The sequence below is a fragment of the Nymphalis io genome, chromosome 29 (assembly GCF_905147045.1).
Source record: "Nymphalis io chromosome 29, ilAglIoxx1.1, whole genome shotgun sequence".
Classification (NCBI taxonomy): domain Eukaryota; kingdom Metazoa; phylum Arthropoda; class Insecta; order Lepidoptera; family Nymphalidae; genus Nymphalis; species Nymphalis io.
The window spans coordinates 4764886-4777916 of NC_065916.1; the positions used below are offsets into that span (position 1 = coordinate 4764886).

A 13031-nucleotide genomic window follows, 5' to 3' on the forward strand; every position below is an offset into this window, starting at 1 on the left:
AAAAGTTTTAATTAATTTTTGTTATATATGTTTGCCCGTTTTCCATACAACATGTAATATATGACACTGGTTGCTTTATACTTATTTGTATACCACAAAGAGAAAAAAAATACAATAAATGAATACAGCCTAGCATAGCCTACAATTTTGGCGACCTTATCGCTACATAGCGATCTCATCGAGGCAACCAACTAGTTTTAACTAAAGCAACCACTAACGAACGTCCCATGGCGTAGTCTCTTAAAATCGATGGAGAAAAGGTAAATAAACAACATTGACCTCGAGTTAATGTGACGTGACGTAACGTAACTAGTGAGCGGAAAAGTATCGATCAAGTTTTGTGAATAAATTATTCCAGTAAATGATTATTTATATACAGTACAGAACAAGCCTGCTAATATCCCACTGCTGGGCTAAGGCCTCCTCTCCCTTTTGAAGAGAAGGTTTGGAGCTTATTCCACCACGCTGCCCCAATGCGGGTTGGTAGAATACTTATGTGACATAATTTCAATGAAATTAGACACATGCAGGTTTCCTCACGATGTTTTCCATCACCATCAAGCACGAGATTAATTATAATCACAAATTAAGCACATGAAAATTCAGTGGTGCTTGCCCGGGTTTGAACCCACGGTTATCGGTTAAGATTCACGCGTTCTAACCACTAGGCGATCTTGGCTATGTTATTTATATACTTTGTTGTTTTCACACATTAATGATCGTTGTTAAGTAGTTACCGCTCACGTGTGAGGGGCATGTCAGTTCCTGAATGTCCTTTTCTGTATCGCAGACAACGTCTAAAATTTCATGATGATCGGTTGAGCAGTTCAGACGTAACGTAACATATAAACTCACTTCACATTTATATCATTAATATGTCGATAGATATATAAATATATTATTCACTTGCCTGTAAATGTTATATATTTGATTGCATCGAATTCGAAAATATATTTTTCTTTTGCACAACAAGGTAAATTAAGCTCCTATAGTTTTAAAATGTAAATTATATCGATAAGAACCGGCAAGAAACTCAGGTAATAGGCACTCCGATGATGGGATAGTAAGTAAGTACCTATAACTAAATGCATAAGACAAACTCAGACTCTATAGCTGGTGGCGCTTAGTCTATGGTTTTTACTCCTTGCGAAGACGGTGTATATGGGTGAAGGCAACTTATCATCAGGAGTACGATTCTCTAAGAACTCACTTCATTACGCACCCTTGATGATATACAATTTTAATGCGTAATGTTTTAAATATTAGGGTCAATGTTGCATATCATTTTAACATTTTACGACTATTTTTTGCGGTGAGTTTCCAGTTTGCTCTTTCAAAATAACCCTACCAGAGGTAATGTTTGCCTGCCTTAAGTTAATAACAATAAGACACATATGTGCTAGGATTTTTGTACTTTAAAATAGAATATAAAACTTGTTTCTTAACTAACCAAGAAGATAAGCAATTTTTCTAGAAAGGAAAGAAAATAAACAGTGACGTAATGTATGTGTTCTTGTATAATATTACTAAATATTTGACATTCAAAAGGCCGGTTGCAAGAGCAAAAATATTTTCAGTATGTTATGTATACATAAATGTATGTATGTATAATTAAATTAACATAAGGATGCTAAACTGACAAGCAAGCACCTGTGCTTGCTTTTCTTAAAATCTTGTGAAAGAAAAGTTTATGAACCCAACAATAATATCAATAGAATTATTGTTATTCCTTTACTCGATGATAGGTAGCATGAGAAAGCGATTCCGTGGCGCTCCTCGTTAAGACGGAAAGGGTACCGCAGGTTTATTAGTGGGCATTCCGATGATCGGGGCGCACTCGGCGCCTTGGACACCGGTGAGCCCCACATACACCCCCACTGTTCCCGTGGGGGAAACGCGTAATGCGTATTTCCGCGTTAAAAAAAAAAAAACAAAAAAGGCACCACCCACTCCTCAGATATTCTACCATTAAACAGCAATACATAGTATTGTTGTATTCCGGTTTGAAGGGTGAGTGAGCCAGTGTACTGGCATACAAGTACAAGGGACATGACGACTTCGTTAACATTGACCACACATGTCCATGGCCCATTTGACCGTCAACCTATAATACCATAAAAGAAAACTTATTTGCATTCAGCTAAATTTCTTGCATTTATTAAGAATTTTTGGAAACTGTTGATTAATCGATTGAATTGTAAGTCGACACCTGCGCGTGCTGATGTAAAGATAAACAAACGCGTTACGTCACCATGACCCGTGCAGGTGTTCGTTCCCGCGTCTTTGTTGACTTCTAATGCCTCCATAAATCGGGCGAAATTTGCAAATTCAAAGAATGTAAGATTCACTCCGGTGTAATTGTGATGCGGTTTTTTTATGAAGAACTATATATTATATGTTTGTGTAGCGCTAATTTTATTGCGTTTTCTCCAAAAGTAGCTAAGTATAGCCTCTATAAAAGCCTCCTCCCTTTTAGAGGAGAAGGCTTATTCCACCATGCTACTCCAATATGGATTAATGGACTACGGTATTATTAATTTTCAATTTTTACTAGTGTTATCGTATAATTATCGCTAATTTTAGCAAAAAGCATTTTTTACAGTTAATATTTAAATTTACTACCGTTGTTTTTTTTAATATGCTTTTAGTTTAGTTATACAAACGTGGACTGGAAGATATCGTTTCACGCAATAAACCACGTTGCGCGTTATTAATTTATCATAGTATTAATATTTACGTTTTTGTGTAATATATAAAATTCATATATACATAGATTTTAAATAGAAAGATAGTTGGGAAAATAATTTGCCTAAAATATAAATAATTCATGGTGGTTATATTTTGCGAAGCGTCCGTTTGACATTTCAATTTGTCCTTGACAGAGAGCAGTTAACGAATTGTTATTGGTGCGTGAATAATCCGCCATGTTCGTTTGGCGGGAAGGCGGTTATCGAACGCGTTCGAAATTTGAATTTAAATCCGCGTGACCTTGAGACAGGTTGGGCACGGGCTGCGGTATTGTTGAGACGCGGCGGACGCGGGTGATTGCGTTGTTTTTTTTTCTTTTACTTCCGACACGTGGTTTGTACAAGTACTTAAGTATTTAAATCTGTATAGAAGTTACTTACGTGTCTTGCTTAGATCTATGCAATGGTCTATTGTTTGTTCGGTTATATATACCATTTAGGTAAAATAAAATAGCTTTAATGTATTTAAGTATGTATGTTTAGCCGGTAACCCTTTTTGGGCAATGTTAATAAGGTAAAACAATTAAATAAAAAAAAGTGTGTTTGTTATACAATTAGTATTCGATCGTCTCCTACTTACAATATTCCGGCTTATTCAGCCCACCAGATCGTAAGGTGTCATTGATAGTAGTTTAAGTCCACTAGATGGCAGTGGTCGCCATCGCCCGTAGACATTGACACTGTAGGAAATTTTTACCGCTCCTCACATCGCCAATGCACCACTACCCTTGCAAACTAAGTGTCCCTATTTCCACTGGCCCAACCTCGGAACATAACAGTACTAAATATTGCTGCTTGGAATAAGTAATGACATGAGTGTGGTACCAGGGCTTCGGGCAAGCCGTACCAGCAAGTAAGATAATTATAAATAAGCACGAGATGAATTATAATCACAAACTAAGCACATGAAAATTCAGTGGTGCTTACCCGGGCTTGAACCCACGATAATAAGTTAAGATTCTCGCGCTCCTACCACTGGGCCATCTCGGCTTATTCATAGGATAAACCAATTTTTTAAAACAAGCTTTTATATACTAGATGTCGTGTCTATGCTGTTGTCCGTTAAGGAGTTATTTTATCTGGAGCTAATCCTGGGTCATGTTATGTCATGCGTACCATAAAAATGATTTCAGATCCGTAGTATAAGTGGAAGTAGTTATAATTCTGTTTCCAATATTTACCCAAACAAACGAACATTTCAAGTTAAACGAAAGATTTAGAAACTGCTATCTAGACCAAAACGGCAATTCAATTAAGCTACAAGTTAAATGTATGGAAATCTTCGAACCCAAGGTCCCCGATGATATAACCTACTTTGATGATTTTTATTGACGCTACTCGTGGTCGAAGGTCACTCATGTATGAATGAATCAATCGTCCGTTATGCGAAGCCTTTTAACCTCGAATCAGTCTATGTGATGGTCCAATGATTAAATGTGTGACTGTTAACTTTAGAAAGCGGGTTCAAACTCCTGCCCATAAAAAATCATATTTTTATCTGCTTAATTTGTGTTTGTAATTAACCTCGTGCACGATGGAGAACATCGTCAGGAAACCTGCACGTGTCTGTGGTATTCGTACTCATAGGCATTCAGTTCATATATCATCAGTGGTACATTAATAGTATATAAATATATTATATGGTATTAATATAAAAATTTTTATTCATCATATAATTCTAATTTAGAGTAATCTAATAATTATGATGGTTGTGATGCATTAACTTATTAATTTGTTATTGCCTAATATCGGAAAACTTTGTTACTCAATTAAAAATTTGATTTGTTTTATATTTTATTTAATTGGACATTGTAATTCGTTATTTTATTATTTATTAATGATATTAAAGTACAAATTTATAAATATGCTCAATTTTATCAAATTTGTTACGATATGTTATTATTTATTATTTTAATGTTTAAATAACAGCCTGTGAATGTCCCACTGCTGGGCTAAAGGCCTCCTCTCCTCTTTTTGAGGAGAGGAGGCTTTTTAATGTTTATGTTGATGATTTTCTTTCCAAATTTTGTTTCTTTTAATTTGTAATTTTACCTGCATGTTGTGTCTATTTTGCTTTGAAATGTGTGTAACACCTATAATTAAGACAACAATAGATTTTAATATTAGTTGTTTAATTATGTTTTACTCGCTTTTGTTAATGTTTATCTTGTTGGTGTTAATAAATAAATAAATAAATAACTTACTCTGCCCAATATGTACTACGCACAAATACAATGCGTGCAGCTTGATTCTCGCTTGAAGTAAAAAGTCCGTATTTTGTTTTATATTTTGCAGTCAAATATCAATTTTTAATTCTAAATAATAATAAATAATTCTAAATAAATAAGCAAAAGTTTTTAGTATTAGAGGCAAAGTAGAAAAAGCGAGCGAATAAAAAAGAATACAACAATAATGTCATCAAACGATCGATGCACCAAAATTCGATGTTATTCAACATTTTCGTAAGGGTAACTGCTGTTGGAATCCGGTCTGAACCGGTTTCTGATCCATTCTTAAGGTAATATCACACTGAACTACTACGAATATCTTCTATTTACACCATTCAGAAGATTTAGTTCAAACTTGTTACAGATTAGTCTCAATGTGATGATGCCCGAAATGACAGTTTTAAGTCACCACCACCACGGACCAACAGCTTTACTTACCTTCGAGGCACGGCAGTGTAAACACCACCAACACTCCGCCACTACTGAGTGGTGAATTTCTCGACCGAAAAACACCAATAACATATTTGCTACTCATCTTGGTATTTCAACCCGTGACCTCGGGGTCTCCATCCATAAGAAAAGAGTCCTGCAGTCCACGGACTCGCGACGGACGGTCCACGTTTGATTATGTTTTTCTAATACCACCACAAATACGTGTGAAACAGTCTTATCGTGCCCAGCATATTATCAGCCATTTAAAGAAAATTAGGTCTAGAATCTAGTCGATTACAAATTACGTGTATATCCGTTTACGAGCTGCTAATTATGGTTCTCCACCAAACACGCTGGCGGTGTATGATCAACACCCAGTAGTGAAAACAACATAAAACTAAACACAGTACAGCGTGTGGAATGTGTGTGTCAGATTTCCTATATACATATATATTTTTAAAAAATAATGTATATATATATATATATATATATATATATATAACTTAAACTCGTAACACCAATAACTTAAGCCGTTTTATCTTAGTAATAAGAATACGTGAATCGTACCCAATGATTGCGGGGTCAACCCTTTTTTTTAACGCTGGAAAAACGCATTACTTCCAGTGAGGGGTGTGTGGGATTCGTCAGAGTCCAAGGCGCCGAGTGCGCCCCGAACATCGGAATACTCATTAACAAACCAGCGGTGCCCTTTCCGTTTTAACGAGGAGCGCCATGGGATTGCTTGCGCATGCTACCGTGACGCTCTTAAAATGCAGGCTGAAACCTAGGCAACCGCTTCTGATTCTTCATGTACGCTTGTGTAATTTGTGTTTGTTTTGTTTTACTTGTTAACAAAATTAAATTAAGAGTTTGTAAATATCACACTGTTAAGTTAAATTCTCGTCTACGTGTTGAAGATGTGGAGCTTATACCACCAAACAGCTCCAATATAGATTGGTTGATACACATGGCAAAATTTTAACCGGCACTTGGTTTTTACTTAGTCGACAAATCGATTATAGACAAACTGAGCACATGAAAACAGTATGCCCAGGTCTGAACCAGCAATCTTTGGTTTAGATTCCCGTGGTCTAACCATTTTCCTACCTTAACAATCGCCGTGAAAACCTACAGAAATACGAACGATAAGCATCTCACACTTGTACAAAATGTAATTCACTAACTACGCACGATATATTTCGCAATTCTATATTCAATTACCTAGCTACGCAATATTAATCCTTATGGGCCAAGTAATAAAGCTTACTGTATACTGAATTCCTTATCAACGCTTATCGGCGATAAGAGAACGCACCTTGACCGACCTCTTTAAGTAACACTTCGAGGTGTACATATTTACTACATACACTGTTTTATGTTTGTAATGGCATTAATTATGATGTATAATGCTATGTATATGAGATAGCTTCGTTGGTCTAGTGGTAAGTTTATAAGACTCCATATCCCGAGGCCCTGGGTTAGCAGCCCGGAACTTAAGAGTAGGTAGTGATTATCTCACGCTCGCTTACTTGTGTAAACTTGTATAAACCCTCTATGTATATTCTGTGATAAGATTGTTGAAATAAATAGTTATGTGAAATCATCCTTATATACTCGTATATAAGTAAAACATTTTAATACTTATTCTTAATAAGGTCCTCCAGACCGATTTCGGCCACGGCGGCCAATCTCAAGAGAGATTAGCCAACCGCGTATTCTTATTTATCCGCGTATTCTTCCTTGTATTTTAAACTCATACCAAATTACATCAAAATCAGTTCTGTGGTTTAGCTGTTAAGCATAACAGCCGGACAGATAGACGGAGCTACTTTTGCATTTATACTAGTGTAGATAAATGATGACGGGAAAGCGAACGTGTACAAGTTGGAGAGAGTGATGGGAACTGTGATATTGTTACGTGCAGACGAATGTGGGGCAGTCGGACGACTTCTTCTACCACGCATGTGTCATTCTATGCAGTCAAGAAATTAGTTGATTCAAATATATACTTTAGAAACGTAAAAAGTAGATTGTAACTGTCCTACGCTGGACAAAGAGATTCGCTCCTAAAGGTTTGGAGCTATTCGTAATCATTGACTGTTGCTTGTTCGGGGTTTGAATACGCAATCCTCGATGAGAGCCACGTTTGAAACAAAATGTTTTTATGCAGTGCATATCGATGCAAATATGCACTTTTATTTGGGATTATTACCTACTAAAACCAGTTCGATGACCTTCTTACAAAAGAGAGGCTGAGGGATCGTGTCGGTATATCGCATTCGCGGTTCCGCACGCTCAATGGTCCGCACTCCTCGCTAGTGGGTTGCCTATGCGTAGGCCATCCGGGATATCTCAAATAGGACGCGCGTCAACGGCCCCAGGGTTATATGCCGGTCGTCGAGGCTGGTGTTTTAACAACTGGGCCATCACGGCTCCTCCGTATATCCTGCATATAATATAAGCGTAAATTGTGAATAATCGTTACCGCAAACGAGACAAAAACTTGGTAATGTTAATATCAGTCACGGCACGTGGTTCTGTGTTGGGTTTGTTTACCTTTTGTTCGTTGGTGTTAATAATACGTATTAGGGTTACACAGTCAATACACGAACCGTCGAGTTACGTCATGTCCTTAAGGGTTCCATGTTTATATTTATTAGGTGATTTACTGAGCCCCCCGAAATGGTAGGATAGTCACTCGGCAACCAATTTGACTGCAGTTCCCTAGGTCCAGTTCCATGGTCCGATTTATTTGTGCATAATTAAGTGACAGAGGTAGATAGCGTGACACGTTTGTAAAGACATTATTATATAAATAACGACGATATAAGCAGCGAGTATTTTATTATTTGTCGTTACTAAACTCCATACATCTATATTGACATCATCAAGAGGTAAAGTTTGTGAGGTTGTAGGGGGTAGTCTCTGGATCTACTTAACCGATGTTGAAACTTCTTCTATCAATAGAAAGCCACATAATTTGTTAGTGTCATAGACTATATATATTAACCCGAAAAATGAGACGACTTTTTCGTGGTAGTGGGATTTGCAAAGTAAGTCGGAGAAAAAACGGTCGAACGAAAACGTTTCTTACGAACGCTGCCTTAACGATGAGAAAAGTTGTAAAGCTTGATAATGCCTACAAAAAAGTCAGCGACAGCATATTTCTAACTTTTATATTTGTCACAAAAAAGTTGTTTTTTTATATTAAAAAAAAAATAATTTAAATCGTTAGGTCATGTTTATTGGTCATATCATCAACAATTATGATTTATTATCAAAATAAGTAAACTTATCGTCTCAAGTGTTTAAAACAAAAGACTTTTGTTTTAAACTTAATACTAACTTACTGCATATAATTTAAATTTTGACAAATGGTTAAAGAGATAATACGACAGGTATGGAACCGTCTCCCCAAAAGGGGAGAGGAGGCCTTTAGCCCAGCAGTGGGACATTCACAGGCTGTTACGGACGGGATGGAACCGTGACCGTGTCGTAATCTATCGAGTGATATTTCTATGAGACGGTTTTTTCATGTACGTCGATTTATTTGAAAATAAATTGCTTTATTACCAAGGAAATTTTATTTAGATGAAATTCGACGAACAACGAAGTGGGCACGAGTCAGCTAGTCTGTATATAATGACGCAGCAGAAACCGTGTGTCTAAAGAAATTTGTATATATAACAGGAAACGAAAATGCTTTTTCTTTCATTGTATCATTATAAAACCGACATTCTCGTGGACGAAGTCGCCGGCACTAGCTAGTGACATATACATTTAATTGTATATATGTAGTTGGCTATGTATTTCATTTTAGAAAATTAGTAACTGTAAAAGTTTCTTGACTGTTCTACCTCATTCTGAACCGGTGGTAGTTTTTACATGGCGATTCAGTTTGTTTACAAGATATACATTAAAATATTTACATGTTGCTATTGTTGTGTTCTTCATATAGCGAACTGTATGTATAGACAAAGGATGAATGATAAGCAGTCTGAATATTTAAAGCGCTGTCCGGCGCTGTTTGTCGCTGCAGGAGCGAATACTTAATAAATACTGTCCAAAACGCTGTAACGGTGCTAGAGTTCAACAGACAGACGTTTATAAAAGCGAAGCGCAACTCGCTCTTTACAAGTACACGGGTAATTAGAGCCACGCGCCGACTCGTGCGCAAGCGCATGTGAGGGGCGGAGTGAGTCAACTCGGTGGGTTCCGTGACCGTCGTACTTTTAAATGTATATGGGTAGTTTATAAATTAAACACCGTATCCGGTGCAGCATCACGCGGGTGAAATTGGGGTTCGACCCGTAACTTTTTTTTTAACTAACTGCTCGTCTCGCCGTACGGGTGAATCAAGAATTTTACTTCGCTTTTACATGTTTACTGCTCAGCGATCTTCTTGAAATTTTGCGTTCAATGTTCAGAGGTACAGAAAATGACTTTGCGTACCTAACACCGACCCCCCCCCCCCTCGTCTCACGCGGGTGATAACCACTATAATATTAAGTAAGATTAAAAAACACGACCTTCCAGAAGCTTCGTTAACAAAATTAACGATTTTAACCATTTTCTCTGATTGGATTCGGTTCGGAAAAAGATTTTTTTATTATCGTGTGAAAGCGACCCATGGGTTGAACTTAATAAACATACATACATATATATATACATACAAAAAATAATAGTAAAGTAGATGGTATAAAGACAAAATAATTATAATTAATTTTGGAGGGTCAGGACTTCAAATCCAATGTATCATCGAGTTGTGTCATACGGGCGTCGGGAAGCTTACGATCCGGACACGGAACGTGCGCGACGATGTCACGTGGTCGACTTTTAAATACGCTACGGTTTAAGCAACGTGCAATTGTAAACTGTAATCTTAAGAGAGATGAGAAAAAAACTTTTTATTAATAATTACAGTATCAGTCGTGTCAGCGGTTCATTTTCTCAAAATCATTCGTTCTGGATTGGTAGATATTTTAATATTAACTCGCACGCCGGCATACAAAATAAATATATTCGCAACAATAATAACAAAATACATATCTAAAGACATACAGGTATATAACAGGAACAGGTCAGGGAAAACGAGTCACTTCATTAGAGTTTCACCACGTAAACCGTAATCCATACTAACGACAATACGCGAGCGAAGACGCAGGCTACACTACTATAATATAAAAGCGAATAAAAATATTACAGCGATGCATTCAGAATTAATATTTCATATCATTTTTTATTTTATACCAAATTGTGATTGATTCCTTATCATGTGTGACGTCACTGTGCCACAATGACACACAGCTGATCCGTGTGTGTTCGTAAGCGCATTAACATTGTGACGTCATAACGATTGCACAAACAGAGTATTGAAATATTATGTTAATTATTTGTAAACTAAATAGCCGATTGAATTTGTAACAATATACTTATTTATCTTCACAGTTTCAAACGTATATATGTGTTGTTGTAGACGCGTTTCTATAGTTGACTTTGTTAATATTTAAAAGTGGAAAGTGTTCGAGTGTAAAGCGCTAATGACGCGATGCAGAGACAGTTGAGCAACGTCAGTATCCACTCCTACCAGGAGTACCAGCCGTCGAGGAGATATGGTAATTATATACTACAAGCGCCTATATGTGAGGTTATATGTATACTGTAATGTATATAAGATATTATGAGAAATACAGTACAAGGCCGCAGAACCCGAGCCTCTGAGTTCGCCCCCAAATCGGGCCATTTTTCTGTTTCTCTGTCGGTAACCAGTAACCATCGGGAGCCCCATTTGCAAGTCCGCGTACCGATTTTATGTATTTACATATAAAAATGTATTATTTTTATTGAAAAATAATACATAATACATGCAGAAATATGGCTTATGTATATGTAGAAATTAAGTAAGGATTGTATACGTCTGTTTACTCAATCTCCCATTCCGATCATTATGTGCCGTCGTCATCAGCATCCCTATTAATTCTAAAATGGGCATAATGAACGTCGTTTGTTTCATCCTGACTGACTATTTTCGTCAACTCGAAAGCTTGGTTAGATTAAAAATATGGATTTAACGAAAGTAACTTTATTATTGCCACTTGCCACAAAAAACTATGACAATTTATATTTGACATATAATGTTATGTGACGAAAGGAGCCGGTATAGATGAGTCGAAACTCAAAACACAACTCTGGCTTCCAGCTGGTCCCTTTTACATTGAAAATTAAGCAAAATTAATACACATTTAATTATTCAAACAATAATAGACAGACATAATGCTAATAAAAGTAGAAAAAAAATCGAAGTCCCAGAAGTGGGACCAATTATGTCTTCACATCTCGTCTATACTCCACATCTATACCAAAGATGGAATCACCGATCATTAAGCGTGTTTCAAGCCCCACGTTCTCTTCCCAGGGTCGCAGTATGAACCCGGCGGGTACGCGACGGCAGTGCAGCAGCGTACCAACATGACGCAACGCGAGGACGCCCTCAAGTTCGAGCAGGGGCGCATCAAGGCGCTCCAGGAGGAGAGGTTGCACATACAGAAGAAGACCTTCACGAAATGGATCAATTCCTTCTTGCAAAAGGTACGTTTAAGTTCCAATGCTTTTATAAATTTGATTTTTGTAGACGAGAGAACCATTCCACTGTAATACTCATCGGTCTGGAGGCTAGTTGATAAAGCTGATGATTCTGAGGTGTTAGAATCAAACACCAATCGAAAAAATCGGCATTTCCTGCCTCGCACAACCACTCTTTGGAATCTGTTTTCGCCGGCAACTTTTCCGAGCCGATATTATAAAGAAACCTTAATGAAAAGAGCCTATTGATTCCTTAAAGGCTGACAACGCACCTCAATGGGTCACATTCCATCAGATGCGCCCGTTTGGCCCCCTCTTACATACAAAAACCGAATGGAACCGAACCGTGGAATGCTTTGCCTGAGTCTCTATTTCCTGATTGGTACAACGTTGGTGTCTTCAAATCAAGAGTAAGCAGTTTTCTAGGCAAGCGTGCATCCTAGAGTGTGTCGATGCTTAACATCAGACAAGTCAACGGTCAAACGCTGGCCTATTAAGTGAAAAAAAAAAACTAAATCTGGTCAATATATGGTTTTTGAGTTTTTCTGTCGAGAAATTATAAAGCACTTTTACTTTATTGTCTTTTTATATGTTTTCATACAAAATTTTTGCGATGTAATCTGGGAGAGAAATAAATAATTATTATATTTATTCATAGTCAATATATTTGCCGGTAATAACGCGTACTGTCCCAATGTTGGGCATTACTTTTGCCAAATAAGTTTTGGAAATTGGAGCGTATGATACGCTGCTTCACTGCAAATTGATGTCCATTATTCCTTCCTTGCCTGCCAAGCGTGGTGACTAAGGCAAAAACCCCCCTATGAGCGACGACAAAAATTCACGGCCCCCAATTCCCGGTAATCACACTATTCCTGGCCACGGTACCGGCCATGGTAACGGTGCGATGGGGGGTGCTAAGAATCCCCGGGCTACGGCAGGGTACCACAAACGGCGACTTTTTCTGGCCACGTATAATGGACGCTCTCTGCGGCTGGACGAACATCTGACAGAATTGGAAGTAGAGTTAAGTCGTATTAAC

General features: G+C 37.4%; 1 protein-coding gene across 5 annotated transcripts in view; it reads left to right on the forward strand.

The window, feature by feature from the left end:
* The window catches only part of LOC126779433 (spectrin beta chain, non-erythrocytic 2), an 87256-nt gene that overhangs the window by 22726 nt on the left and 51499 nt on the right, over window positions 1-13031 (forward strand). For 3 of the 5 annotated variants that reach the window (XM_050503349.1, XM_050503353.1, XM_050503355.1), the window contains exons 2-3: window positions 10856-11022; window positions 11823-11995. In XM_050503349.1, coding sequence (XP_050359306.1) covers window positions 10956-11022; window positions 11823-11995 — 240 coding nt within the window. In that variant the 5' untranslated portion in view covers window positions 10856-10955. The remainder of the gene's footprint in view (window positions 1-10855; window positions 11023-11822; window positions 11996-13031) is intronic. The other 2 variants (XM_050503350.1, XM_050503354.1) reach the window with 2 other exon arrangements.